Raw genomic sequence first — 27,268 nt, forward strand, 5'->3', positions numbered from 1 at the left:
TTCTCTAAGTTGACGCTTGATTTATTTCGCATTCACAAATGCGGCGGAGTCTCTTAGAAAGCATGCCTCAAGTCGTTTTCCTGGCGCTTGGGAATATGTGACTGGTGCCCATCTGAGGAACCTGAGCTATGAGGAAAGGTATTATGCAGCCTCTCACAATAGTGGACCTCGTTTAATATCTGACGAACGGGTGCTTTCGAGAAGATGGGCGGTCTGGTTCCATATCATGCGACCGTGAAAGATACCTCGATCCAATCTTCCTATGAAGATGGACTGGACGACTGACCGTTATGACTGCCGCCTTATAGCTTCCCGGGCCCAAACAAGCTCTGGCCCAATGTCTGGTCCCGAACGATACAACGCGGTATTCACCAAAAACGCACCCCATCCATCCAACCACCAATTCTCAGCCATCAGCTCAAGTGCAACACCATAATGTGCAAGTACGAGCAGTGCCGTGGGGTGATTTGCTTGCAACAAATCCAGATACTTCGCATTTATCACGGCAGGCCATCTCATCATGATGGAAGGAGCCGGGTTTGCTACACTGATTGCCCGTTGCAGCAGGTCAAGGAACTGTTGAACGGATTCTTCAATCACTAAGCTCTCGCTATCGTAGCATCCCGGCCGAGAAGGTCGTCTCAGATTGTCATATATGTCCGATATGCGAGCATATAGTTCCCGCGCATGCGCGGTCTTCGATTCTTCACGCGGCTGCTCGCCGAGTTTCAGTACATCTCGCATACCGCCTGCTTCAATCCATGGGCGAGCCTGTGCCACTATTGAAGCCACTCCCCGGATTAACATGAAGACCTCAAGAACAGCTGACAGATGCTGAGCTCCCGGGTCGACCTTTGGTCCGTGCGCAGCAAACGAGAACATGACGACGAAACATGCAAATGCGAACAAAGCATGGCAGTTTCCCGAAGTCACGTTGTTTAAAAGAGGTTTACACAAAGATAGCGAAATGTTGTTGTGTGTCATGGCGGCCTCGGTGTACTTGTGTTTTCTCTCGACGGGGCCATGGTGACTTAGGTGAAGTGCAGATAGAGCCAATAGACTGTGCATTAAGAACGGATGCGATAGAGCCTCCTGTGGGACGAATTCCCGCAGCACCTTCTCTGTGGATTTGTCGTGTACCAATGTCCGCACGGTCGCCACGTGCCAGTGATTCAAGAGCTCCAAATCCAGCAGTGGGAGCTGGAAGCTGTCGTTTCTCGGGATGAGATCGACACGGGTACTAGAGGCAGCAAAGCCGTGATGCAATGTTTGGGGGGTGAATTCACCCTCGAATGAGCACCTGATGTGCTTCTTATGGCACGAGCTGCAAATAGGTCGAAACTCGTCGCATTTTATCCGACGATGTTTGCACTGGGCACAGCCGTGATGGGATTTGGTGTGAGACCGTCGAGATGGCATGCCATTTACCTAATCTCCCTAGACCATGCAGATAGCAACCGTCGCTCTGTGCCGATATGGTGCGCTGCTGGAAGCGAAGTCTGGGGAAATCCCAGCGTCTCGGCGTTTAGGCCTAAGGCATCAACTTTAGCCGTAAACTATCCTTCTTCCGGAATGGTTTTCGAAGAAGCATCGGAACCAGTTCTTCGCGGCGAATCAGCAATTGCCTTGGTTCCACCCATCTATTCTTGTTCCCCTGGCTGTGAGGTGAACAATCTGCATAACCACGGAAGCCCAGCTTCAATCATCGATATGCCCAAATCGCTGGCTAATGAGGATTCGATCTCAAATGAATTTCAATGACTAAGCGTATCGCCTACTGAATTATGCTCAGATCGGGGACGCGTCCAGTGGGACCGAAGGCCCTTTGCTATCTCTTGGATAACGTTTCTCTTTCTGAAAAGGGCATAGTTTTCGAATGGATGATTAAGCCCACATCATACCGAAATGATGCCTTTTAAAGCTGGCCTGCCCGTGCCCCAGACTTCTCCGCGCTGAAATGCATATTTCTGTCAGAAGGAAACGTTTGAAGTAGTCCACGGAGAGGAGACTCAAGTTGATCCAAATGGGGCTTGCAATTCGTTCAGGCTTTGAATACTACTATTATTACCCGTCTCTAGCAGCGGCAGTGATATTCATCATCTGCTTCCTGCTGACCACACTCTTGCACACGTTCCAGCTCATCCGGACGAAAACATGGTTCTTCATACCGTTTCTCATTGGGGGATACTGTAAGCAAGATGAACTGTATACAAGGATACTGAGCATTTCTAACGTGGTTCACTGCAGTTGAGTTCGCAGGCTACTGCGCCCGTGCCGTCTCTTGCAATCAATCCCCCAATTGGACCATGGGTCCTTTCCTGATCAACTCACTGCTACCTCTGGTTGCGCCTGCTCTCTTCGCGGCTAGTATATATATGGAATTGGGGAGGTTGATCATTGTTCTCCATGCTCAGAATCACAGCCTCATTCGAGTGAAATGGTTGACCAAGATCTTCGTCGCCGGTGACGTTCTCTCATTTCTTCTCCAAGCTGGAGGTAGGGACATCTCCGCAGTTGCCGAGACAATGCCACGAACACCTACTAAACTCTCAATCTTCTACCTGCAGGAGCTGGTCTCATGGGTTCTCACACTCAAAGCGGTGCTCAAAACGGTTCGCATATCATTGTTGTCGGTCTCGTCGTCCAGATTGTTTTCTTCGGGTTCTTCATCATCACCACCGCAGTTTTCCACCACCGCATGCTGCAAAGTCCGACGCCGTACTCCCTTGAGATAAACTGGAAGAAGCTTATCTGGGTGTTGTACTCAGCCAGCGTGCTCATCCTTGTGCGGTCGATTTACCGTCTCATCGAGTATATCGAAGGGTTCGGAGGATATTTGCTTTCTCACGAGGCGTACCTTTATGTATTTGACGCTTTGCTAATGTTTGCGGTCATGCTGATATTCCATGTCGTCCACCCGAGCGAGCTTAATGCTTGGTTGAAGTCGGGCGGGCTGGTTAGCAAAGGGTTTCGCTTCGAAAGGCTGAATGGGAACGCGATACCCATCAGCTGATACTATATTTACCATACAATACTCTTCTTGTTTTTCGCAATTCATAAAATTTGCTGTCAAGTGTGATTATGGTAACATTCTAAGCAGTCTTCGTGTAGTGACAGGATGGTTCAGCAAGAGATGTATTGCGTTCAACTAAGAGTCAGCTGATCAGATCAACCTTTAAAGCAAAGCGACAACTGTTACGCAACCACTTGCCCCCTTCACTTCAAGCAATTCAGACAACGAAACAACCCTGGTTACAGCAGTAAGTATTATGCTTATATATCTCAGCATTATTTATCTCAACCTATGATTCCTTTGCTAATCAGTCGTGCCTTCCGATCCAGAGCGTCGATTGTATCGCGAATGTCGTCATCTGTGGTCTGTGGGTTGATGGTACACATCCGAAGACAGACAACCCCACGTATGCGGGTGGTGAGCACGACTGCGATGTTCTCATCTGCCATTCTCTTGGATACAAGGCTGTTAACATCATCGATGGCCTCTGCACTCTTTCCAGGCGGATTGAAACGGAAGGTGATAACAGCCATGTTACTAGGTGTGACGATTTCCCACTCGTTGAGCTTACTCAGCTCAGTCTGAACGAGATCTGAGAGTTCAAATCCGCGCAGAATCATCCGGTCAATCATGTCCGTCCCGAGAATTTGTAGGGAGAACCAAAGCCTCATGTGACGAGCTGGTCGTGTCAATTCGATCCCGAGGTTGAAGGGATTTTCAACATAGCCGTCTTCGACATCACGTAAGAAGTGCGCGGTTGTGGCGAAACTCTCCCTTGGATGGGACTTGTCCTTAAAAAGGACAACACTGCAGCCGTAGGTCTGAAAGAGCCACTTGTGAGGATCCCAGGCGATGCTGTCAGCGCGGCCGATACCTTGCAGAAGGTCCTTGCGCGATTTGCAGAAAGCAACTGATCCTCCATAAGCAGCGTCGACATGCATCCACATTCCGTGCTCTGCGGCTATGTCTGCAATCGCGTCAAGAGGATCAACACTTCCGGTACTGGTTGAGCCGCAGGTTGTGATCACCACATACGGCTTCAACCCGTTTTCGATGTCCTGTGAGATAGCCCGGCGAAGACTCTCCGGATCCATTTGAAATTCGGCATTGTAGGGCACCGTTCTTATCTGTTGCTTCAATAGGCCCGTTATACGAAGCGCTTTTGCTATACAGAAGTGCGCCTCCTCTGTCACATATGCTGTTGCTTTTGTGCGCATGTCATCTTCCACAAGCTGGTCCCGTGCAACAGTCAATGCAGTTAGGCAAGCAAGGGAGGCACCAGACACAAACTGTCCCCCTGCTGATGGAGGCAGTCCAAACTTTTCGCCTACCCAGCGAATGATGGATTCCTCTACCGCGCAGATACCGGAACCCGACTCTGAACTCCCCGCGTAATTGTTAAAGGCAGTCGAAATGACATCTCCCAGCCACGATAGAGGAGAGGCTGCCGAGGGTACAAAGGCGTAGAATCTTGGGTGATTGACGTTGTATCGATAGGAGAGAATATCTTCGAACTCTTTCACAACGTCTTCCAGTGACCTCCCTTGGTCAGGCGGAGAAGACTTCAACAATTTGACTAGCTGCTCCTTCGTTGGACGTTTGACCAAGGTTGCTTGATCAGATTGAAGTTTGTCTCCGACAATACTCGAAAGCCCTTGGAGTACTTCTCTCACGATTCCGTCCATAGCGAAGATGGTGAAGGGCCACTAACGCTGTATGTGGCAAGATCTAGGGATCAATGTAGCCCGGTCTCAATAGAATAACTGCGCTATGCAATTTTGGATGGTTTTCGACATCAATACTCGCGGGGTTTGACATTTTTCTTGCTTTTATAGTGCGCCATGATACCAGGGGCCCATCACCCACTGGATATGCAGGAGAAGTTAATGCGAGCAGCCGCACCGGAAAAATCATGGGTAGCCACCGGCACATTCCACCCTTTAGCTAGGAATTGTCTATCACTTGCAGGACATTGTGCATTTTCTGCGCTGGCAAAGAATAATGTTAACCTCTTGCTGTCGCCTCTGAAAAACAGGGATCGTTGGTTAAGGTTCGGCGACATGTCTGACGATCAAGATTTCTCTTGGCATAACTTGATCATTGGGGTCAGGCTTCATCAGGCTACCGGGAGGCTTTCCGGACATTATGCAAGTTATCAGGAATTATTAGGCTATTTTGATGGCGAGCCGGGCACTGGTGGTAAACGCGCTTGTCGAACGGTGCTTCAACATGCTCTGCGGGTTGGAGAGTACCATAACCACTTCTTGTCCCTCTCAACATATTGTGTCCAGAGCGTCGCCGATTTCTACCCCGTGCCCTAAAGAGCACTGGATTTAGCAGCACGCATGATGTTTTCCCAACTGGGCTTTGAGTTGCATAGCTTGGATGGATGAAGATGATGATTGTGTAACACGTGTGCAACCACCCCTTGCAATAAAATATGTCACCAACCTTTCTGCTGGAAATGATGATCACAAAAAGTCTATTGTTAGTGGTAGGTATCTACATCCCTCTCCCAAGTAGTGAGCTTGGAAGGGTGAAATGATGGTCTAGGTACCGTATAAATTAAGACGATCTGATTAGTACACGTCGGTCATATGGTCAAGGTTATGCCATGACATTGTGGGCAGTGGATGACGATCGTTGGAAGTTGCTTACCTCAAAATCTGCTAGGTTATGTTTCAAAACATGACAGCTCTTTTCAATCAAGTAGCATCATTGGTCTAGTGGTAGAATTCATCGTTGCCATCGATGAGGCCCGTGTTCGATTCACGGATGATGCAATGCGATTTCTTTTTCAAGGTTTTCTTTTTCAATCTTACTCTACCCGGTTTATCTTTTTTTCTCGCCCTCCTATCTTATCCGTGATTGTTTCTTATCTACAGGGCAGTTTAGTACTTCCGTCTGTTGAAGGCACAGTCCCTCATTCTCGAGCCACTTTCCAATTGATGGCTGTACTGTTTCGTCCACGAATGCGAGATACACCATCACTGTCTTCCTTGATCCATTTCAACGTTTCAACTGACTCCTTTGGAAGTTGTTGATGTCTATCATACTGAGAAGCTAGCCTGTGTAACATTCCACACCCTCAACACAAGGGCCAGGGTACACAAGGGTCTCATTGACAATTATCATGCCATGCACAACAATGGTGATCCGAAAACGCGATCGGCAAGCCATCATGCGTACCACAAGACTGGAAATCTTGAGGGGAACTGGTAGTCGTTTCCGAGGATTGCGATTGAAGCGGTGTAAATGTATGGTACGCGCTCGGTCGGGTGGACTGGGTGACGACAATTAATACTTGCCAAAGGTCGCTGAATACTCGAAGTATGTCATGCTGATTGCTCCATACTATTCAGCTGCTCAGCATGATGCTAGCCAGGCGCATATAACTGTAAAATGGACTCATCAAGAATTGGCGCGCCATGTGGTGATATAGCCTGAGCATATACACATGACGAAAGTAGCATTCGGATTTGCGTCAAGTCGGCGAGAGCTGCTCATCATGATAATATTGATCCTACACCTGCAATACTAACGAGATGATGGACACACCGATCACTAATTCGAAAAGAACAATAAGGAAATTCCTGTTCATGTGATTACTTTCAGTGCAGGTTAGCTACAATAATGCAACATAATTATCAGATTGAAGTGGGGTCCTTACAGACTTCAACCTCAATCATCAGATAAGATAGAAAGTAAGTTGTCTACTAAATGGATGAAAGAGGGATTTTATTCCCGTCACTTAGGGGTTAGCTGATGCTGGGATGATGGCCGCTGACGTTCCTACCACCGTCCGACAATCTTTTATCCCCCCGAATCCCCCACTCTCTGTCACACCACTTCTCTGCTATCATCTGCAAGTCTCAATTTGGATAGCTAACAGACGAACCTGGCCAGAGCTACAATGTCCAATAACAAGGAGTGCTCTCATGCCGTCGAGACTCCCGTTTCGGCTCATGATGCACAAGGTCCTGGCGTAACACCAGGACTTGGAAGTCCAGGTGTCCAGCGGATCGAGGCTCTTTCATCTCACCTACATATCCTCGACCGTGTGTTTCTATTCTGTGGCGTTTTCCTCATTGCCTATGTCTACGGCCTCGATAGCCTATTGCGAGGCACTTATCAGGTTGGCCTCCGCCAGCATGCTCACCGAGCTATATCAATGCTCATGGTTTTCTAGCCATACGCTACGGCATCATATGAATCACATAGTGTGTTATCGAGTGTTGATATTCTCAGAGCAGTCATTGCAGCAGCAGCCCAGGTTTGTGCCCCTTGGTCTTGTAATTCACAAACTAATCTGCCTTATTATGCAGCCGACTGCAGCTAAGATCGCCGATGTTTTTGGGAGAGTGGAGTTGATTTTGGTCTCGATATTTTTCTACACTCTTGGTACTGAGTGCAATTCATCCTGAGTCGGTGTGTTCTAACACTCAAATAGGCACTATTGTTGAGGCGTCTTCGAGTACGGTGGAGCAGTTTGCTGCGGGCGCCGTGCTTTACCAGGTGAGTTGAGAGTCCCACTTGGCTAAACAGATACTGCTACACTTCGACTAACATTGTGGTGTGCAATAGATTGGATACACGGCTGTTATCCTGCTGGTCGAGGTTTTGGTTGCGGATGTCACGTCGCTTCGCTCCCGTCTGTTGTTCTCATATATTCCAACACTTCCATTTTTGGTAAGTTAGACGAATTGGAGATAATGAAGTACTTGAGCCCAGCTGATGCCGGTAGATCAACACTTGGATTAGTGGAAACATAACTGGGGCTGTGCTGAAAGTGACTACATGGCGCTGGGGAATCGGCATGTTTGCAATAATCTATCCTAGTGAGTATATCCTCGCACCAGTCAGTCAATTTCTGACAGGTTTCAGTCTGCACGCTCCCTCTTCTCATGGTTCTCTACATTGTGTACCACAGAGCCAAGAAGGATGGTACAGTGGATCATATCGCAGGCGCCTTTCGCACGTTGGGTGTTCGGCGACTGGCGATTGAGTTGTTTTGGCAACTAGACGTGGTTGGCATTATCCTGATGATCGCTTTTCTTGCCATGATTCTGGTACCTCTCACGATAGCCGGCGGCCTGAATTCCCAGTGGAAGAAAGCAAGGATTATCGTTCCTCTCGTTTTGGGGCTGTGTTGTATACCAGTATGGGTTATTTGGGAGAGAACCTGCAAGCATCCTATGGTCCCATTTAAGGCAAGTAGCCAGTATATGGTCTGGGGTTCCCTGATACTAACGGGTCTATAGCTTCTCAAGGATAGAGCGGTCTGGGGTGCCTTGGGAATTGCTGTTATGTTAAACACCGGTAAGTGGGGGCATATACTGCCAGTACTCTGTCTAACGAGGTGCAGCATGGGCTCTTCAAAGTGAATATCTTTACACCGTTCTCATTGTTAGCTTTGGTGAGAGTATTACAAGCGCAACCAGGATCAGGTCCCTTTATAGGTAAGTTGCCGGAATTTGAACGCTTATACAGACGTTGAGCTTGTCCTTCACAGCTTTGCCAGTGTCCTCACTGGATCCATTCTAGGCCTTGTAGTCTACAAGGTCAGGCGACTCAAGCCATTCATAGTTGGAGGTACATTGTTGTTCATGGTGGCCTATGGAATCCTAATCTACTACCGCGGAGGGCCCACATCGTCCAGTTATTCGGGCATAGTTGGCGCCCAGATCCTATTAGGGATTGGTAAGTCCAGATAAACCAATTGAAGTTGAATTAACCTGACTACTATGTTTAGCTGGTGGATTGTTTCCCTACCCTGCGCAAGCCAGCATCCAAGCTGCCACCAAGCATGAGCGTGAGTTTCCTATATCTTCTCTTAGACTAATACTGACATCAGAAAGACTTGGCCGTTGTCACCGGATTATTCCTAGCCTGCTACAATATCGGCACTGCAATAGGAGGAAGCATTTCTGGGGCGGTCTGGACCCAGGTTCTCCCCGGAGAGCTAAACAGTAGACTCGGTAACGCCACAATGGCAGCTCAAGCATATAAGGATCCGTTCACATTCAGTACTACTTACCCGATTGGGACCCCGGATCGTGATGCCGTGGTAGCTGCTTACAAGCATACGCAGCGGCTGCTGTGCATTACCGGCATTTGCTTGACCGTGCCGCTGGTTGCATTTTCTCTCTGCACCCGCAACTTGGTTCTGACGAAAGAGCAAAGTTTTGCACATGCGGAAGAGGATACTGATGAAGCTTGATCGGCTATGACAACATACCAGTGCGGGGTCATAGATGGCTTTTATGGAATTGTAGCAGGGAGCTGTGATTGCTTAATGCTTATTGATGATATCCTGTTTCCTCATTCGCTAATTAAAATATGATGTTTGAAGAACCTACCACATTTTCATAAGCTGCTATCACAGAGTAATCGTGCTATCACAGAGTAATTGGAGAGAACCAGAGATGTATCGTACGATTGATGCGACTAGAACTGGCTTAACTCGTTGAATTACAGGTTCGCGACTTCGTTAGTCAGCCACCTTCCATGGAAACTTCGTCAACTGGTTGCTGTGATCTGTGCAAAACAACCACCACATACGCGCACATTTGGTCTTCTTCCCGGAAATCCAGAGAGCTTGTGTCTCATCTGGGTGATGTCAACGTTAAGTATTGCATTTCAAGGGAATGTGAAAATAACGCTACCTCAGGTAGCAATAAGATCAGAGAGAGATGGTCTCTTCACATTACCTCTCATGGCGTGCTGAGCCAACTTGATGATTTGGTAGTCTATTATTCAGTCCTATTCTACTTCTACTTCAGTCCTACTTACACATACTTTAGTTCTGCTTCGAACCAAATCATAGGATATTCAGTGATCATGTCCGACAAATTCGATGCTATCTGGGAGGACCTCCTGGCGGATTTGAAGACACTCCCTGCTATCTCGTTTGATGGATTCTCCCGTCGAATTCATTTCCGAGCTCGCTGGAATAGTGACTTCAACAGTCTGAGAAAGTACATTGGCACTGACCAACCATACCCTGCTGGCGATGAAAGTCACAACCAGGAGCTTGATGGCATGGACACAGGAAATGACTTCAGCAGGCTGGGGAATTGGTTCCTTGCTACCGAATTTATGAGAATTGATGATGATGGCTATTGGCAGGTGGCTATGGCAGCGCAACTGGCACCGGTCAGTTGATTACTTCATTATGGCTGCTAATTGCTTCAGCAGTAGCTAACAAGGAGGCCATTGATCTCAGTTTCTCTTCTATCCTGTCTTTACCCCAGGGGTACTCCGAGGCCTTATGTCGATGTGTCTTGCCGAGCATCTCAATACTAAATTCAAAAGCAATGGCCATCCCAGCCTCATGGAGCTGGCAAACACTACCGGCTTCGCAGACTACTTCATCAACAGAATACAAACCAAATCTTTCATCATCAACCTTGCCTTGACTGATCCCACAAGGTCTGATCATTTGTTTAGCATTTCAACCCTTCTGGTCGCGGACTATCTGTATTACAAAACTGCATGGCTTGACATATTTAAATTGTTCTCGAAAGACAGACCAAGCTTTAAAGCACTCCATGCCTGGTCTCTTGTGACATGGAATGAGCAGGAACGGCGCGATGAAGTGGAGACAGATAACATTGTGAAGAACTGTGGTATAGCCGCGACAATGGCATATTGCTCTGTGCTAGGCTCGCTGTCGACTTTTGACGCACTGAACTTCTTCTACAAGGCAGTGATGGCTGCGATTGATACAGATTTATTTCCAGAACTTCGTTCATACCTCGACAGCATCGAAGCAAGTTTGAAGAGGTTGATTGACGAAAAAGCTATCATCAACGAATTTGTAAGCTACTCCGAGAAGCTCTACACGACCTTCTACTACAACATGTCCGAGAATTGGCGTGATGGTGTACGCACCGCATGGAGAGAACGTAATACTGGCGCTTTAACAGACTGGATCAACAAGGGTTAGGCTCGCCATCCCGGCTTATTCTCATGTGGACATTATGGAATGAGGTCAGAGCTAACTTTAATGATACAGTTACGTCCTCGAATTACAAGAATCTATCTCCGCTTATACCAGTGGAATTACAATCTAGCCTTTTATCTGGAACGAACCTGAATCTTTCTCAAAGTGAATCAAAGCAGATCGAGGCTGTTGCTAACAACAACCGATTCCTTGTGTCCGCAAAGCCGCCACGATATAGCCACGAAGAGTATGGCACCGTAGCGTCAAAGTCTCTGAAAGTGTGCTCGGTCGGTTTCAGTAAGCTCCACACTCATTGATATTCTTCGGCAATATTAAGTTAACTGATGAAATGACAGACGGTGAAAAGCCTTTCACAACACCTTCGCAGGTATTCTACACTACTACTGGACTTCGAGCGGTAGACCCCGATTCCGCCAAAGCGAGTTGTCCACATGCCCATATTGGGCCACTGAGAAGAGGACATATTCTCTATCGCCTGGCTGGAAGTCTCGATAACAATGCGTACGAAATTGTGGAAATAAGATCCATAGAAGTGGGCCCCGAAACAGAGCAGACCGTATACAGCGTGTCGCTGTGGGCAGGCGAGCAATCGCATCACGCGAACGGTTACCTTCTTGCCATCAATGATCCCAACGTAAGTTCAAACGGTTCTTGTTACCAAATTTGCTTCGCCCTTATAATTGATTCATTCAGAGAGCTGTGGAAGCCACGGCCCGTGCTCTTCGTGCCCTTCCACCGAAGAAGCGACTCTCACTTCTTGCGTCATTTCACGAACTCAGTTCGACATTCACGAAGAACGACATTCAAGCTATCCATGAGCGACTGAATTACGAACTCTTTGGAAGTTATGGAAACAGAGAAGAAGGCCCAATCTCAAGGTCCGAGATCTTCCCGGCCCTGGTCTCTCCTAGCGACCAGCTGAAGGCGATGAAATACAACCCTCGACAGCTACCCAATGGCATCCCTCTGGACAGGATACAAAGAAGATTTTCGCTGGTCGCAATAGGCGACGCTAACTTGCCTTCGGCATACACGCTGCCCGACTTGAGCGTCATAGATGACTGTATTCTTATAAATGACTTGCCTCAGATCAGATGCAAGGTGAACCGGCATAAGAGAACATTTCGATGGACGCGCAAAGTTCAGGAAGATATGTTTGAACATGGAGTTCTGTCTCTCTACAGCCATGGGCTGTCAGGCAAGGGTGTGGTACTCATTTCTACCACAGATGCACCAGAAGATTGCTCAAAGAAGGACGTCCAAGCATTCGAGGCATTGCCCCAAAGCGTAGCAAAGAAGATCCAGCTGCTTCACGCTAAGCGACAAGCAAGCGAAAATAAAAGCGACGATGAAGGGGAATACATACCCGTTATCACAGTTTCAATGCAATACGACAAGAGCACCTGGACACCGGATGAACCAATAGATGAACCGAAGGATCCTATTTCCGGTATGGACGTGCAATGGGGTTTTCTGTATCCACCTGATGGATCCCAGACCACAGAAACGAGAGTACCCATTCTTGACGAGCTCAGAGACAGACTCAACGAAAAATACAATCGAGAGTTCGAGAGGCTTTATGATAGCTGGGAGGTAATACTGGACGACGGTAGGACCAGAGCAACCGTGGAATTCAACCTTGCCAGCGTCGTACCTTTTATCTCCGACGCTGGGATGGACGTCAACACCCTGAATGTGAATTTCAAGTCTCAGTTGGGGATTGATATTACTCTTCCGATTCTATTCCAGTCATTATATATCGACTATGATGTGGACCTACGCACAGTCAAGGGGGCCATATTTGACTACAATCCTCTGATGCGTGACACGAAAGGAGATAGGTAGGTAGCTAATGTGCCATATGATTTGCTTCATGTGCTAACATATGCAGACATTACATCTGTGGGACTTCCGACATTGATGATTCTGAGATCTATGATATGCGATTGAAGACATCTAGAGCGTTTGCAGATTGTGCGAACTTGACTGCGCCGACCTCGGTCAAGTCGGCCTTACAGCCAGCAGATGTGACCGAACAGTTGCATCTACTGCAAGAGCCTACAGTTGATGAGCTTCTCAATCCGTATGGCTATGATGAGGTTGCAGTAAGTTCAATGACCAACAGGACGAACTGGTTTCCGTAGCTGACCAAGTATCGCGGCACAGATTCATAACATGACTCAAGTGCTCATCAAATCGATGATGTTCTACCACATGGATGACGATCAGCGCGAAGATTTGACGGGCCAGGCCAAGCCCACAAATTTAAATTCGAGTCTGGCAGAAAACCTCCCGTCAGACCTGCAGAAATTCTTTCGAGAGAAGTACGCCCCCGCGTTTCTATGTCAGTCGGTAATGCGATATGAAAAGTATGAAGATAATTTCACAGAGCAGGAGAAGAAGAACATGCGGTACTGGTGGGACGGAAATGTGAGTATTGGGCGACATAGCAAATCTCTGATGAATGAGTGAATGCTAATGCGCTTTCATTCTTTCTTGTAGGGTGACAAGTGTCTTGCAAAGTCCAAGGAATATGCAGAAATCAACCGCCGGGCTTCTGTTGAGGCAGTTCGACAATATAATAAAGACATACTGGATAAATATCTCGACGATAACCCGACGGAATGGGCCTGCACTCTTTACGCCGCTCTGAAGGATAAGGGCCGAATGTTGACGTATCTAGCACATCCTATCCAGGGCGTAAGTAAAAGCGTTGCGCTTATACTATGGCCATCTATTGATGCGATGTTTCATGCAGAGCGTAAATGTGATCAACCGCGAGTGCTGTATCCTTGACGCATTGGCACCATCGGAGGGAATAGCTGATCAGTGGTTCGAATACTTCGTTGGCTTCGCCAGTGAGCGTCAAATTCACTATCCATACATTGATCCAGATGAGGACCTGGCTGGCCAATGGTTACATGATTCGATGAAGGATCTCATTCAACGTGTCCTTGAGGGAGATCCTTCTGTCGAAGAGGATGTGCGCGAGGGGTTGGAAAAGGACATAGAAGAATTTGAAAAGGCGAATGGACTTGATCAAACTGCAACCGCCGAGGCCAGGGCTAGCAATATCGTGGAGAAGGGGGCGGTGTTCTTTGCAGAAGCGAAGAAGTGGCTGACTGCGGTGGGCAAGGGCCTGGCGGTTGCTTTGCAAGGCACGAGGCTGTTTCAATTGGCGGAAGCTAGCTTCGACCAGGTGACAAAAGCTATCGGTGACAGCTTGCCAGGGCTTAAGAAGCTGAAACCGCTCGCTACGATAGGCATGGTATGCCGTTGTGACTCTTCGCGATAGTACCGGGCAAGGTAGAGCTAATCAAAGTTCACTAGGTCGCGTATTACGTATTCCAACTTGCGTCGAGTCTCTATGGGCTGATCACAGATTGGGACACCATGGAAGACGCTAAGAAAGCAGTGGTAATATTAGAAATGATAACAACCGTTGTGAATGGCATCAGTCAGGCTCGTGATGCCTGGAATAATTACAAAAACAGAGATACTGCCGCAACTCCAGAGGACGCCTTAGATACCGCCACTCTTAACCAGGGAGTTGAGAAGTCTGTTTCTGAAAGTGGAGGCGGGCTCGCTGAGATGTCGGACCAGGTTAATGGCGAAGGCACATTCAACGAGATTGTTAGCGACCACTTGCTCCCAGACGGCCCAGCTACCGAAGGTGACAATGCAGGACGTTGGAACGAAGGGTCAGATAAGCTGCCAGACAATGTCCCAGCGGGTGGGGAGGAAGTGGTGGGAAAGTGGAACGTATCTGGGAATGCCGTCAAGATCCTTAATGCTTTCTTGGGCATTGGATTAGTTATCGCAATGACCTTCAGGTCGGTTCACTCATTCCACTCCGCAGCTTACTTATCTGGTATCCACTAACAAGAAACAGTTTGGTCCAGGACTGGGACAAATTGACAACGGGAGGAAAGATCATCAACACGATCGCACTGCTTTCGCAAACACTCACCGTGGTTTTGGATATTGTGGAAGTGGGCTCATCCATTGGACTCTATACAGTCACAGGGGTATTTGCCACAGCTTTGCCAATCCTCGGGGCTGTGCTCGCGGTTCTTGGCATTGTGATGATGCTAATCAACCTGTTTGTGAACTTGTTCGGTGGCTCCCCACCTCCCGACCCGGTGCAGGAATTCATCGACCATGTAGCCAAAGGCCTAGTTGGGGGATTTGAAAAGGCACCTCCGCCGAAACTTGACTATACCATCCCCAGTGTTACCTATGAATCCGGCAAAGTGACAGGCATCACCATTAAGGGCGAAAACACCACAGGCGATGAGATCAGCATCCCCAACGCACGAATAATTGTGACCAGTGGCAGCGACGACGTCTGTCTGTTCTCTACGAATGAATTCGAACTGGTGGAGGACACAGACAGCGATAAGGACTCGGATGGACATCTCTATGTGACTCCGAACAGTAAAGCCGAGGGCACCTTGTCCAGTAGCGTTCTAGGCGACGAGACGGAGTACCATGAATATGATCTAGTGGTCGGAGGAAACAAGAAGGATACGGAGAACAGTTTGCACAAGCTGATCTTGCGAGCGAAGGAGAGCTTCACTGCAGTCTGGACGGGGAAAATTAACAAAAGCGGTCGGAGTCTGGTCGAGATCATTGAGAAATCGGATCTTGACAAATGCCATGTCCAGTACACGGTGTTGAGAATCTGAAAGTCCGAACCTGCTATTATGATTTGCTTTGTTCCAGCCCACAGAATGGACTTTGGGTATTGATTATGGCGTGCTTCTTAGCCAACAGAATGAATCAACACGGATATTCCGAATGGCTTTGATACACTACCGACCGGCACGGGTTTATCCAAGCGACCGTATTCGTCGGTGTCTTTGAAACTGATAATCAAAAATCCCTCAGTAATAATTGGATGCGATGTTTTCGAAGATATTGCCTCCCGGTAGTAACACACAGTCCTCTAGTCTAGTTTGTGGAAGTGATGCGACCGTGAGGGAGTGAGTAGATGAAATCGAACCATCTAGAGCTGTTTAGTTAGTTCGGTTGGGCAGTCAGTAGATAACTAGTAGACTAGTAGTCAGTCAGTCAGGTGTCGCCGGTCGGTCGGTCGGGCGGGCCAGCCAGCTAGACTAACTAGATAGATAGCCAGGGTCGGAAACTTGGTAGTAGTGAGTGAGTGAGTTGAGTATCTAACTAGCGTCCGGTGGGACGAGGCGAGAGCGATCGAAGGAAGAAAGAAGAAGAAAAATCAGGGCGAGAGCGTGATCAACAGGGGTGAGGCAGCTCAGCTCATCTGCTAAGCATTCATCACACCAACACCACCACCACCACCAATCCACGTCGCCTGATCGGGGCGGCGCGTAGATAGTAGAACAAGTGAGCAACATCATTCATACGACAATTTAATTATGTTAGAAGATCAGTAGTAGTCGTCATCATCAATTGATCTATTAATCCCATCCCACATGAGATGATCACCCCTTAAAACAATTCCAAGTGAAAGAAAACGGTTGCATGCCATGCCATGCTATGCTATTGATCGATGACGAGCGACTAGTTACACAGGAATGCCCAGAACATGAGGAATTGAGGGGGATGTAGCAACCTGTTGCAAACTTGCAACTTCAAACTAAGAGGAGGTCCGGGCGGCGGAAATATCCCTGTGACAGGGAAACATTTTTTTTAGCTTGGCGTGGTGGTGGTGCCGATTTGCCGCGGACTTTGACCTTTTGACTTTTTGAGTTTCATGTAGGAAGTATAGAGGCATCGATTGTATGGTTCCATCTAATCAGCGGGTGATTCATGGATTAGGTATTCTTATTATTATTATTGATGATTTTACGTTCCGTTCCGTTATCCGGATTATCGTCGACCAGCCTACCCTAACCACTCTTCTTCATGCTTGGTTCTTGTGGTCCGTCCTGGACCATACTTCTTAATTGATCGGCAAAAAGCAAAGGGACCAAGCATTGCTCGCTACCAGTAAATCAAGTACGTATGTACTAGTTACTAGTATACATTTTTTCTTCTATTGTGGTCTATAAGGGATGTATGTATGCATCTTGGCAGATATCGTGTACATCATTATCATCATCATAGGCTTCGTCATCATGAAGAAAAGAAATATGGAATGAGGAGCCTCTGACCGATTTTGCTATATAATACGTGTACTTTGGTGGTGTGGAATGACGATCGCATTTGCAATATTGTTAAGGCGGTGTAATGTGTATGTGTATGATGGTATAGTCATATGGTAGAAAGTATCTAGTTTGGTAGTTACGGTGTGTGTGTGTGTGTCACATCTAGACCTCAAACCAGAAAAAGAATCGGAGAATTAAGTATTAGAGTTTCAGCATCGGAAAGTTCTGTCCCCTTCAGCTGCCATGGTACACAGCTAGACGGGAAGCGAGAATAATGGGGGTAAGTAGTTGGGTGAACCCGATTGCCGCCACACCTTCTTTTTTTTTCCCTCCCGGTCGGGATCCCGTGTTGTAAGTTGCAACAGCACAACTAGTACTCGCATTCGCATTCCTCAAGGGGGGATTGATTGATTGGTTTGGGGGTTGAGTTACGTACAACTTTGGTAGTAGATTGTCTGGTGATCGAGACTATTCTATGAAGAAAATAAAATAATATTGATAATTGCAATGGCGAAAATCTATCAACCCAACGCGCCGATTTAACCGAGTAGATACTACTACTATCATGAAGATATTGGTGGTGGTGGTGGTGGTGGTTGGGTGTAGGTCAAAGTGTTGGGTAAAGGAAAAGAAAAGTTTTTCCTTCTAGACTTGAAGCAGACTTGTTCTTCTATGCGTGATTTGATAAGGGTGGCGTTGCTTGTTAGTTAGCTATAGTAGTAGCTTCCCGTTTTTTGCCATGACTAAACCCAAAGCAGAGCAGCTAGCCACGTTCTAGTCCTTGCAATCGCCCGTTCGGATCCAAAGTGCCGTTCGGACGGTCGAATTATTTTTGGAATGGGGGCCGGTTTACTGTTCGCATGATCAGCAGAAAAAAAAAAGGAAAAGAAAAAAATCGGATGGGACAACAAAATAGCGCAAGTCAGGAACAAGGAGTCATAGAGTACGTACTACTCGCAAAGGAAAAAAAAAGTTATATAAACTCCCTTCTGGTACCGTCAATTGCGACTTGGAATTACTATCCATCCAACAAAGCAAAGCAAAGCAAAGCAAGCAAGCTTCTCTTACTTCTACTACTACTCTCTACATCATCGCATTCCACAACCTCCTCCACACAAGTCTATCCCACATTCCTCAAAAACAACCACCATCAAAATGACTATCCCTTATCCCTTGATCGGCCCTGAATCCTACGGCCTTGGCTCCAAGCAGGCTCGTCGCAGTGCCTGCAGCACCCCTCGCAGCGTTGACAGCAACGTCATTGATGCTGCTTTCGCCAAGGAAGTCCAGTCTACCAACGCCTCCCAGGAGCATTTGGATTCTTGTGCCAGCAGCAACAAGTCTGAGAAGAAGTGGAAGGCTAGATTCTCGAGGAAGTATGTTCATACCACTGCCTATAAATGAATGACTCTGGGATTTGATGCTAACGATGAAACAATAGGTTCTTCCACTTCGCTTGAACTACACCACACTATAAACAACATTACAACACTACGAACGAAAACAACATAATCAACAATAATGAATCGCTGGACGGAATATAGCAAAGCAAAGCAAAGCAAAGCAAGCAAAGCATGGGTGTTTAGATGGATTGGATTGCATAGTTGGGAGCATTGGTTTTTTTTGCATCATGTCATGATTGTTATGGATAAATTAGATATAATACTTAATTAATACCCGCGGGATATGCACGCTTTACATTATCTCACCTTCTTTCGAATATAAATTTTGGGTACTATACATAACATCGATCGGAACATTAATCCTTCCTACATACTATGTACTATGTATGCACTCTGCAGAAAAACCTGTTCTGAAGATACCATTCATCAATTGAATTAATTAATCAATAATCCCTGTTCATCACACGCACATCATCCACACCAACCTACTTCCACTACGAAGTAACTAGATAGTTAGATAAATGAGTGACTCAAACCGGTTTCAATTTTCTAGAACAGCCCAGACACAACTCCCACTTCACAAGATAACGCTAGCGACAAACTAGCAAGTTATCTAGCAACCACTCACAATCCCTGAAATTCTCCTCCCTCCCTCCCGACGCTAACGATTTTAGTTCTCCCGCTCGGATAGAACGGCCCTTGCCCTTGCCCTGTCTTGCCTTGCCCTGCCACGCCACGCCACGCCACTAAAGTAAGGCTACGCCACGGCGATCGGGTCAATCAGTCAATCAAATCAGTGGAGAATAATGTCGGCCAATCACGGAACTAATTTATTCGATAGTTGGGATGATAGTCTGTAGTTAGGGATGTTGGGTATGGGTATGGGGGTTTGATCGTTTTCTGCAGGTGATTGATTATGGTGGGGACTTTGATGTATACTAGTTTGTGGTATGGAGATCATTTTTGGGATGGATGGCCTGCTACTTAGTATCAGGGGTACTATAGTGATGTGTTCATTATCGCTGGGTTGGAGCTAGAGCCTTATAATCAGGGGCGGTCTTTACCATTGTTCGCATTCGCAAGGCGGTGCTTACTGTAGTACGGAGCTGACTAGTAACATGAGTAGTATGTAAGTGAGCGATTTATTGCACAGCATTGATCAAGTGGTGTTTCATCCCCTAAGGTACTTAGTAATTCTGTCATGGTGACTGACTGACTGGACTGGTGGTTTCATGTTACACTACGGCGATTAACTAATGTCATGTCATGTCGTATCATGTCTGCTTTCGGGTAGTTCATATTACTACTACTACGAGGAGAATTCATTTCCATTCATAATTTCATTCATTCATCGTAACTACTTCGCATCTATGTATAAGGTCGGATGATGCCACCCCTTCCTTATAGTATAGTCACAATGACATACTCAAAGCAAAGTTAAGTACCCATGAACCCACCCACAGGATTTACTTACTATATATAGCAAGGCAAGGCAAGGCAAGCAAGAACATCAAAGTCCATGATGCCACGACCTGTGGAGACTCTGATGGGACCCTCCTGAATATCACTGCAACCTACTTTGTAAGGACGGACCCACGGATAAAGGAGCGATCAGACAGAAAGAAAGAAAGAAAGACAGGGTGAGACTCTTGTATGTGGGTCCAGACAGAAGAAAGCTCCGATCAACCCGACCGGATTCGGTTTCGGTCGGTCGGTCGGTAAAGTCTTGGCCATCCGGTATGACAGGATAGCAGCAGACAAGCTTTTACCCCATTTACCTGGAAGGAGAGTCAGATGGTCCCTTACTGTCAGATCCTTTGTTACCTCCCTGACGTCTGTCTCGGGCGGATTGGCCCCAGGTACTCAGTTGGTTGATGTTCCTTGGGCTGGTGATGATGCTGGCTTTCGCTTCACTGATCTGAGCACCGCCGCTGGTACTACCTCCGGACTTGTTGTTGTTATTGTTGTTGTTGGTGGAGCCGGTTCTGTCAGACATTTTGGAGATATATTATACCGGTAGCAGACTGCGGTGGGGTATACTATATGTTAGTGGTATCTTGGGTTGGACTGAGTGGGATTCTCGAGGACAACTGTTTAGATACTGTCTGGAGGAGAGCTGGAGCTGGAGCTGGAGATGTCAGGGTGTGAAGACCGTTGTGAGCGATGATGATTTCCAGATTGGTGTGGTTTCTTCATGGTTTATATAGATGAGATGACTTGATTCTTGACTTTGGGGATTGATAACTGGAAGATACTGAAGCTGCTTTCTCCGGTGTTGTGAGAAATGCATCGCTGGATTTCATCTTGCAGCGTCTATTGTAGAGGAGTATACCGTCAATCTGGAGAGTTACTGTGAGTGATATATGTTAGGAACTGTAATCACTGAGAAATTCCGAAACTGTTTGGTGTAGCGTAGGAAGATGGAGAGTCCGTCATAAGATATGACACAAAAAAACGAAAGACAAAATATGCATTTAGGCTTATATTACTTTGGAACACTGCATTTCTGGTCATTGCCGCAATAAAGATGTATAATTCTCATATCGATGCCGGAGAGAATCTCGAAGATGGCTGAGTAAAGCTTAACATAGAATATGCAATTAAGCTTGTATGACCTGAAGGCACTGCCTCTGGTTTGTACCGCAGTATCAGGCACAATCATCCTATTAAGATCGAAGAGCATCCTTGGAACTCACTGATCGAAAGCTTAACCTTTGTTCTATAGGTTGGTGTCGCAAATTCTCGCGGCCAAGCTGCCATGACCGTGGGAGCAAGCCGTAAAACCCATAGTTTGGGATACTCGCAAGAGAGACAAGAATTGTGCGCTTTGCTGCAGAGAACAGAGTTTGCATCGTGCGGCTTCTGGAATGAAAGCATAAAGAAAAGAAGGGGAACGAGGCTTTGTTAGTAAAAGAATGGAGGGAACAATGAGAAGAAAGCGGAGAAAGAAGCGATGCGGGTAAACGTGACGTGACAATGGGCTTGTGAGTTGCCAAAGAAAAATTACGAAATGAGTTGTCTATCGGAGTTTACATACTGGAATGAGCCTTAATTCAGGGAGGTTCGATTATATCCAGCTTGTGAGAGACTGCTCAGTGAAGTCTAGTTGATCTGTAAGGATGATGGTATGTCTATTGTCTATTGTCTAGAATGCTAACACTAACCAGTGATTGTCCATTATGCTGATCTCTGGCCCCCTCCACGCCTTCCACGGCCCCTGCCGCGTGCACTCTTCTGCCTCTTCTCAAAACCACTGCCATCGCCTGGCCCACCAATACTGGCATCGCGTTTGCCACCAGGACGACCACGCGGCGTAAAAGACGAGCCTCGAACCGAGTCACCTCCGTGTCCATAGTTGAATCCGGGAATACCCTTCAACCCCATCTTGCCAACGATCTTCTTGTCGATGACAGGGGGTTCAGGGCATGCCATGCCTTGGATAGCCATCTCATTGGCCATCTGAACAAGACCCGGTTTGTCGAGACGAAGCTGCTTCAGGAGACCCGAACCAGCAAAGAAGCCGATGAAAGACGAGTAGGCGCGTTGCTTCTTCTCTTCGTCAATCGTGTACATAGCTTCCGCGACGGTCTCTGCATACGAGGCAGCTCCCTCGATGATGGCGTCGGTCTGGGGATGGGGTTGGATGGGCAAGTGGCGATTGTTTCTCAAGAAGAAGGTCTCCGCTTCGGTGAGGAGGATGATGGCGCGACCGTCATTGCCAGCACGGGCTGTACGGCCAACACGGTGGACGTATTGTTCGCCGTTGGTCGGCAAGCCAACCTGGATGACCAAGTCGACGTTGGGGAAATCCATGCCACGGCCAATGACGTCGGACGCGAAGAGGATGCCAGCAGCCGCTTCCTTGAATTGAGCGGTAGTCTTGGTGCGAGCGCTCTGACTGAGTCGGGAGTGAATCTCAAACACACTCAACTTCGTCAAGCCCCGAGAAAAGGCAGCTGCGAACAGACTGACCATGTTTGCCGTGACGCCAAAAACGATGATTTTCGAACTGGTCTTCGTTTCCAACTGAAGAAGGGAGGCAAGAGTGGTAAAAGAATCTGCCACAGACGGCATCAGCACATGATACTGGGGGACTCTCTCATGCGTTGGGGTTTCGTTTTCATCAATAGTAGAAATGCTACTGTAGCCTGGCTTGAGCACAACACTGACCACATCCCTGACTTTGGGAGGAAGAGTGGCAGAGAAGCACATTCCCTGCCATCCGGCGCTTTTGGGGGGAATGTGTCGGATAATGTGCTTCACATCGGCTAGGAAGCCACTCTCGAGCATCGTATCAGCCTCGTCCAGAATCAAGGTCCGGATGTTAGACAGCTTGATGGCCGCCTCGGGCTCGGACAGGTAATCTTTCAACCGTCCGGGAGTTGCTACAAGAACAGAGGGGGCCTCTTTCATGAAGCGCGAGAACGCAGAAGCCCGAGCGGTTCCACCAACAGCAATGTCGCACTTCAGAGGTACTGCCATTTGCGATGTCAGTTGATCACATGACTTGGCAATCTGCTGGGCCAGTTCACGCGTAGGGGTAACGATCAAGGTGGCGACCTGCCCTCTAGGCGGTGCCATAGAGGGATCAAGAAGACAGTGCAATGTAGGTAGCAGGAAAGCCAGCGTTTTGCCAGTACCAGTCTTGGCCTGGACGAGGCAGTCACTGCGCCAATCTGGCAGTTCAGTTAGCACCCGTTGCTGAACGGGCGTCATATGGGTGAATCCCAAGACCTTGAGAGCTTGGAGAAGCTTAGGGTTCAGCTTTCCAGCCATGGTCTCATACAGCACGGTGCCGACGGTGGTTCCAGGACTCTGCATGATGGATGGTTGAGTTTCTATTTTTATAGAAAAACCTGCAATTAATCGCTAGAGGAAAATTTCGACAGTGAAATTATAGTATGACGATTCGGCAAATGGCCGTTTTTACCTGCAAATAGCAAGGTAGTGGAACAGTGAGTGAGTCTGCTCCCTTCTCATTTCCTTTTCACTTTATATATATGATATATGATGGAGGTGGTTCTGATGGAGGTGTGAAGCCAATTGCCTCGTGGGTCTCTGAATCTCGTCGAGATTTGCCTGCCAAGACAAAACTTAGTAAGCTGTTGATGATTGGCTGCTTTGGACCCACCGCCCTGAAATGGAGAGCGGGCCGCCCATCTTCATCGGAAAGCGAATAGGAGCTTTCCTTTACGAAGCTTGTCCATGGCGCTGACGGGCTTGTCGATTTTTACTTACATAGTAAAAAGTGGCTTTCATTGGTAGACGTGTTGAAGGATCATAAGAGATAAGTGGGACATCCCGACATGAAAAAATTGCTGGTTGTCTGAAATTGAGGCACTCTCTAACGTGTGAAAGAAGATGCCTACTGGAATCACTAAGATCGGAACCGTCTCGACCCCTGCTTTTAAAAATATAGCTCACTGGGTTATGGCTCGATCAACCGGTGTCGTCTACTTTAAAATGACGGCTACAATATGACGGGAGCTTACACGCATAATACTTGATCTTAATGTCGCAGACTGCTACAACTAGACCAAAAGAGGTATCCCTCGGATAGTGGCGCGCCTCGATCTGCCGACATACTTCATAACGTACTATTTCGGAATAAGAAGAACACGACGCTAGATGGCTTGATGGCTCCATATGAAAAGTGCATTGATAGCGAACAACTAATTGTTTCACACATCATACGACTGCTCAGTATTTGCAAGCACCATCGCACTCATTTCCCACATCCACTCAAATCCCTGCAAGCACAGTTGGACATCTACAGCTCACTGAACAGTGATGGAGGAAGATCCGCTGCTCTGGTAGCCCTCGGTAGCCACAATCTGGTAGTTGTGAGTACCCAGGTTCATGCCCAGCTTAGCCCAAGCGTTGAAGTGGTTGGAAGTGGTAACAGTTCCTCCGACTCTCTTGTTCTGGCGAACGGACCAGTACTGGGTGAAGGTAGCGGTTCCTTGGATAGAAGCGGCGTTGGTACGGGTAGCCGTGTAGATATCGTAGACGGATCCATCGGAGGTGACGGTGCCCTTGTAGGTACCTCCACTGCCGGGGTTGTAGTCGCCGTAGGACTCGACGATGTAGTACTCGATCAGGGGGTCAGTGGTCCAGCCATAGACGGAGAGGTAGCCGTTGCCGCTAGGGGTGAAGGTGCCGCTGTAGGTGATGTCCCTGAAGTTATGTGAGCATTTGTTTCAGAGAATACCCTAGAGGAACAGCTTGAGAGAGGTTAACTTACTGCGCACTTCCAGGGTTCCAGCCCTTTCCACCGACAAAGTTGCCAACGTTGGACCACTCAACGGTGTACGAGCCAGCGTCACCGTTGGTGTAGGTCACATCACCACCGCCGTCGGTCCAGAAGGAGTAGTAGAAGCCGTTGTTCTCGCCGGTCGAGCTCGGGGTCGAACGCTCAGAGAGCTTGTGCAAGGCATCCGAACGCTCGACGACAGAGTCGTGAGGAACGGCCAGAGCAGCCTTAGCTGCGGCGAAGCAGAGGAGAAGGTTCTTGGTAAGCATGTTGAAGGAGACTTGGTTGAGGAGTTAATTCAATGGGGCTGGGAGTCAGAAGAGAAGGTCTGCAGCGACGGAGGAGACGTTCCTGATATATCCATGATTCTGCAGAAGCTATTTAGCCTTTATTAAGAAAGGTACCTGCCGAGACCCTGCCGAGACCCTGCCGAGACCCTAAATGTGAGACCCTGCCGTACCTGAAACGTCCGCTGTGATGGGGTTTAGCCTAGTCGGTGGAGCGTCCGTGGGCGATTTGGAAAGCTGAATTGATATCCCGAAACAGCCTAAATCGCCTTCTAGGGTCCTGCAGACATCCTGAAATCATAATCCTGTTCAAATAGGCAGTGGAGTTTCAAGGGTCTAGATTTCCGGTTGTGAATCTCGATATCCGTCTGAATAGCCTGACTCTATTGCTGTGTTAAAAGCATCTTGGCTCGAATACTTCCTTGTTCATTACGTAAGACCCATAGTTTGGCTCTCATCCAATCATGGATGGCATATAAAACCAATGATGACATTGTGTACTACTTATCATAATGATAATCCTTATACTGTAATCTACAAAGTGATACCGCCTGTATCTACTAAGGAAGGAAAATGCTAGCGAGTGCTAACTTAGGGGAGTGTCTCCTGCCGTTAGTGACTCAAGAGAGTGCCACCGCCGCGTTAAATTTGAGGAGAATACTATCACTACTTATTAAGGAAGGTGCCAATGAGATTCTTCGCTTGAAACCTAATTGGAAAGTAGAACGCGAGGGAAAAGACCGTGCAGAACCGGCTTCCCGACGGTCAAAGGAAAAAAAAAAGGCTAGACGCCATAAGATGTTTAGATATTAGCCTGTGGCTCAAGAAGATCCGATTGCTCAGATAGCCGCCCGATACCTTGTAGTATAAGTCTCCACTGAGTGGGGCGCCAATAGTGCCATGACAGTGCTCTTTCCATTCTGAGAATTGGTGAGATGCTCTGCCGTAAGATAACCATACTCTTCCCTCCTGTGGCATTATCTCAGGGTCTACGCGTTTCAGTATGACTTAGAATATTTGTCATTGAGCACCGCTAATTCTGTAGGTATCTGAGCAAAGCGAACATGAAGTGCATCATTGTCATGCAGTGAAATAGTAATAAGGGTCAAAGCCAAAAAAACCTCTCATAGCAAAATGGATAACAACTGGCTAATAAAACATCAACTTGAAGAAAGTAATAAAGTAATCAAATTCATTTCTCTCCCGGAATCAAGATCATCATTTAGCAATAGTCTTTGGTATCGTAATCCGGAAAAATGTGATCGAGGCTGCAAACCGAGTTGCCGCCCAGATAGAACGAGGTAACTATGATTCAATCATCAGTATATGAGCACGACAATATGACAACATCAGCATGTAAAGGAACTCACGATCAACAGGCAGAGTACTGCTTGGATTCTTGATCACGACCTGGCTCTCTTCCGCCGAAGTCAAACTATTCTCGCACTTCAGCTGCTCCGTGCCGTAGGTAGTTGAGTTTCCTCCCAACCACACGTCAACATGCCAAATATGGCTCTTCCAATCTTTAGTGCACTGTTCGCAATAGTCTTCGTTGATCAGATACTTCTGTAGGTAGGGCGAGTAAACCACCTCGCATCTGTCGAATTCGCCAGGCGCCGTGGCGAAAGTCAGTGGATTCTCGTGGGTGCCGATGCCGCCAGCCGCCATGCCGCGGCCACAGTCTTCCGAGATGTCTGCACCCGGAGGGTCGTTGTCGGGATATCCATAGAAGGTGTAAGACACTTTGCTGACAACATGGCATTCTCCATCCTGGGACTGGCTTCCTCCCTGTATGGGCTGTGTGTCAGTTACATTGACAACTGCAGTTGGCCGCTGAGAGTCCTCCCCATCAGACGTAGCACTTGGCTGGTGCGGAACATCACCGGTCGGAGTGGCACTCGCGGTATGAGTGCCAGTTCCATTGTGAGGACCGCCTTCGTTGTAAGTGCCTCCATCGGGATCCATAGGAAGGGTGTCATTTCCCTGAGTAGTACTTACTCCGGTGTTATGACTGCCTCCATCGTCGTTATTGTCGTGCTTAAACTTTTTAGGGAGAAAGACTGAGAGACAGACAACGGTAACCACTATGGCGACGAGGAAAAAGGTTCCGAGAAGGATCGACAGCAGGCATTTGCGTTTGTATTTTGGACCCTTAGTCGGCTGCACATTGTTTGGAGCTGGGAGGAAGCTGGTCGTTTGATCGGAAGACATGATTATA

At 47.6% G+C, this 27,268-nt stretch overlaps 10 protein-coding genes and 1 non-coding gene across 11 annotated transcripts; 5 read left to right on the plus strand and 6 right to left on the minus strand.

Annotated features, from left to right (window-relative positions):
- Window positions 1-288: 288 nt before the first annotated feature.
- On the minus strand, window positions 289-1,419 carry BO88DRAFT_345667 (Zn(II)2Cys6 transcription factor domain-containing protein; the record flags this gene model as incomplete). The annotated part of the gene is made up of 1 exon (XM_025703304.1): window positions 289-1,419. One exon carries the CDS (start codon window positions 1,417-1,419, stop codon window positions 289-291), a length of 1,131 nt encoding a protein of 376 aa, XP_025560374.1.
- Window positions 1,420-2,008: 589 nt separating this feature from the next.
- On the plus strand, window positions 2,009-3,013 carry BO88DRAFT_369957 (RTA1 domain-containing protein; the record flags this gene model as incomplete). Its single annotated transcript, XM_025704161.1, has 3 exons — window positions 2,009-2,189; window positions 2,248-2,496; window positions 2,568-3,013. Exons 1-3 carry the CDS (start codon window positions 2,024-2,026, stop codon window positions 3,011-3,013), a joined length of 861 nt encoding a protein of 286 aa, XP_025560375.1. The 5' UTR covers window positions 2,009-2,023.
- Window positions 3,014-3,297: 284 nt separating this feature from the next.
- Window positions 3,298-4,698, minus strand: BO88DRAFT_437098 (pyridoxal phosphate-dependent decarboxylase family protein; the record flags this gene model as incomplete). Its single annotated transcript, XM_025709604.1, has 1 exon — window positions 3,298-4,698. The coding sequence occupies one exon, from the start codon at window positions 4,696-4,698 to the stop codon at window positions 3,298-3,300; it is 1,401 nt and encodes a 466-aa protein (XP_025560376.1).
- Window positions 4,699-5,725: 1,027 nt separating this feature from the next.
- BO88DRAFT_t209 lies at window positions 5,726-5,796 on the plus strand. The gene has a single exon. It is a non-coding gene; the product is annotated as a tRNA-Gly (tRNA).
- Window positions 5,797-6,926: 1,130 nt separating this feature from the next.
- sit1 (putative siderochrome-iron transporter Sit1) lies at window positions 6,927-9,233 on the plus strand (the record flags this gene model as incomplete). The annotated part of the gene is made up of 12 exons (XM_025711589.1): window positions 6,927-7,148; window positions 7,203-7,286; window positions 7,339-7,414; window positions 7,464-7,528; window positions 7,598-7,702; window positions 7,758-7,851; window positions 7,898-8,241; window positions 8,275-8,332; window positions 8,379-8,472; window positions 8,526-8,713; window positions 8,766-8,825; window positions 8,872-9,233. The coding sequence occupies 12 exons, from the start codon at window positions 6,927-6,929 to the stop codon at window positions 9,231-9,233; spliced, it is 1,752 nt and encodes a 583-aa protein (XP_025560377.1).
- A 620-nt stretch (window positions 9,234-9,853) lies between these two features.
- On the plus strand, window positions 9,854-15,667 carry BO88DRAFT_468977 (uncharacterized protein; the record flags this gene model as incomplete). Its single annotated transcript, XM_025711590.1, has 12 exons — window positions 9,854-10,168; window positions 10,239-10,956; window positions 11,031-11,255; window positions 11,315-11,613; window positions 11,673-12,183; window positions 12,271-12,820; window positions 12,871-13,084; window positions 13,209-13,409; window positions 13,482-13,679; window positions 13,738-14,247; window positions 14,310-14,812; window positions 14,872-15,667. 12 exons carry the CDS (start codon window positions 9,854-9,856, stop codon window positions 15,665-15,667), a joined length of 5,040 nt encoding a protein of 1,679 aa, XP_025560378.1.
- Window positions 15,668-18,212: 2,545 nt separating this feature from the next.
- BO88DRAFT_489746 (uncharacterized protein) lies at window positions 18,213-18,567 on the plus strand (the record flags this gene model as incomplete). Its single annotated transcript, XM_025712721.1, has 2 exons — window positions 18,213-18,483; window positions 18,549-18,567. Exons 1-2 carry the CDS (start codon window positions 18,263-18,265, stop codon window positions 18,565-18,567), a joined length of 240 nt encoding a protein of 79 aa, XP_025560379.1. The 5' UTR covers window positions 18,213-18,262.
- Window positions 18,568-19,891: 1,324 nt separating this feature from the next.
- Window positions 19,892-20,811, minus strand: BO88DRAFT_406664 (uncharacterized protein). The gene has a single exon (XM_025707209.1). It carries the CDS (start codon window positions 20,504-20,506, stop codon window positions 20,285-20,287), a length of 222 nt encoding a protein of 73 aa, XP_025560380.1. The 5' UTR covers window positions 20,507-20,811; the 3' UTR covers window positions 19,892-20,284.
- Window positions 20,812-21,631: 820 nt separating this feature from the next.
- BO88DRAFT_406665 (DEAD/DEAH box helicase) lies at window positions 21,632-23,506 on the minus strand. Its single transcript, XM_025707210.1, has one exon. The coding sequence runs from the start codon at window positions 23,329-23,331 to the stop codon at window positions 21,688-21,690; it is 1,644 nt and encodes a 547-aa protein (XP_025560381.1). The 5' UTR covers window positions 23,332-23,506; the 3' UTR covers window positions 21,632-21,687.
- Window positions 23,507-24,113: 607 nt separating this feature from the next.
- Window positions 24,114-25,032, minus strand: BO88DRAFT_468980 (glycoside hydrolase family 11 protein; the record flags this gene model as incomplete). The annotated part of the gene is made up of 2 exons (XM_025711591.1): window positions 24,114-24,687; window positions 24,755-25,032. The coding sequence occupies 2 exons, from the start codon at window positions 25,030-25,032 to the stop codon at window positions 24,288-24,290; spliced, it is 678 nt and encodes a 225-aa protein (XP_025560382.1). The 3' UTR covers window positions 24,114-24,287.
- Window positions 25,033-26,272: 1,240 nt separating this feature from the next.
- Window positions 26,273-27,261, minus strand: BO88DRAFT_455993 (uncharacterized protein; the record flags this gene model as incomplete). The annotated part of the gene is made up of 2 exons (XM_025710901.1): window positions 26,273-26,355; window positions 26,421-27,261. 2 exons carry the CDS (start codon window positions 27,259-27,261, stop codon window positions 26,273-26,275), a joined length of 924 nt encoding a protein of 307 aa, XP_025560383.1.
- Between the last annotated feature and the right edge of the window lie 7 nt (window positions 27,262-27,268).

Source organism: Aspergillus vadensis (assembly GCF_003184925.1).
Source record: "Aspergillus vadensis CBS 113365 unplaced genomic scaffold BO88scaffold_20, whole genome shotgun sequence".
Taxonomy (NCBI): Eukaryota; Fungi; Ascomycota; class Eurotiomycetes; order Eurotiales; family Aspergillaceae; genus Aspergillus; species Aspergillus vadensis.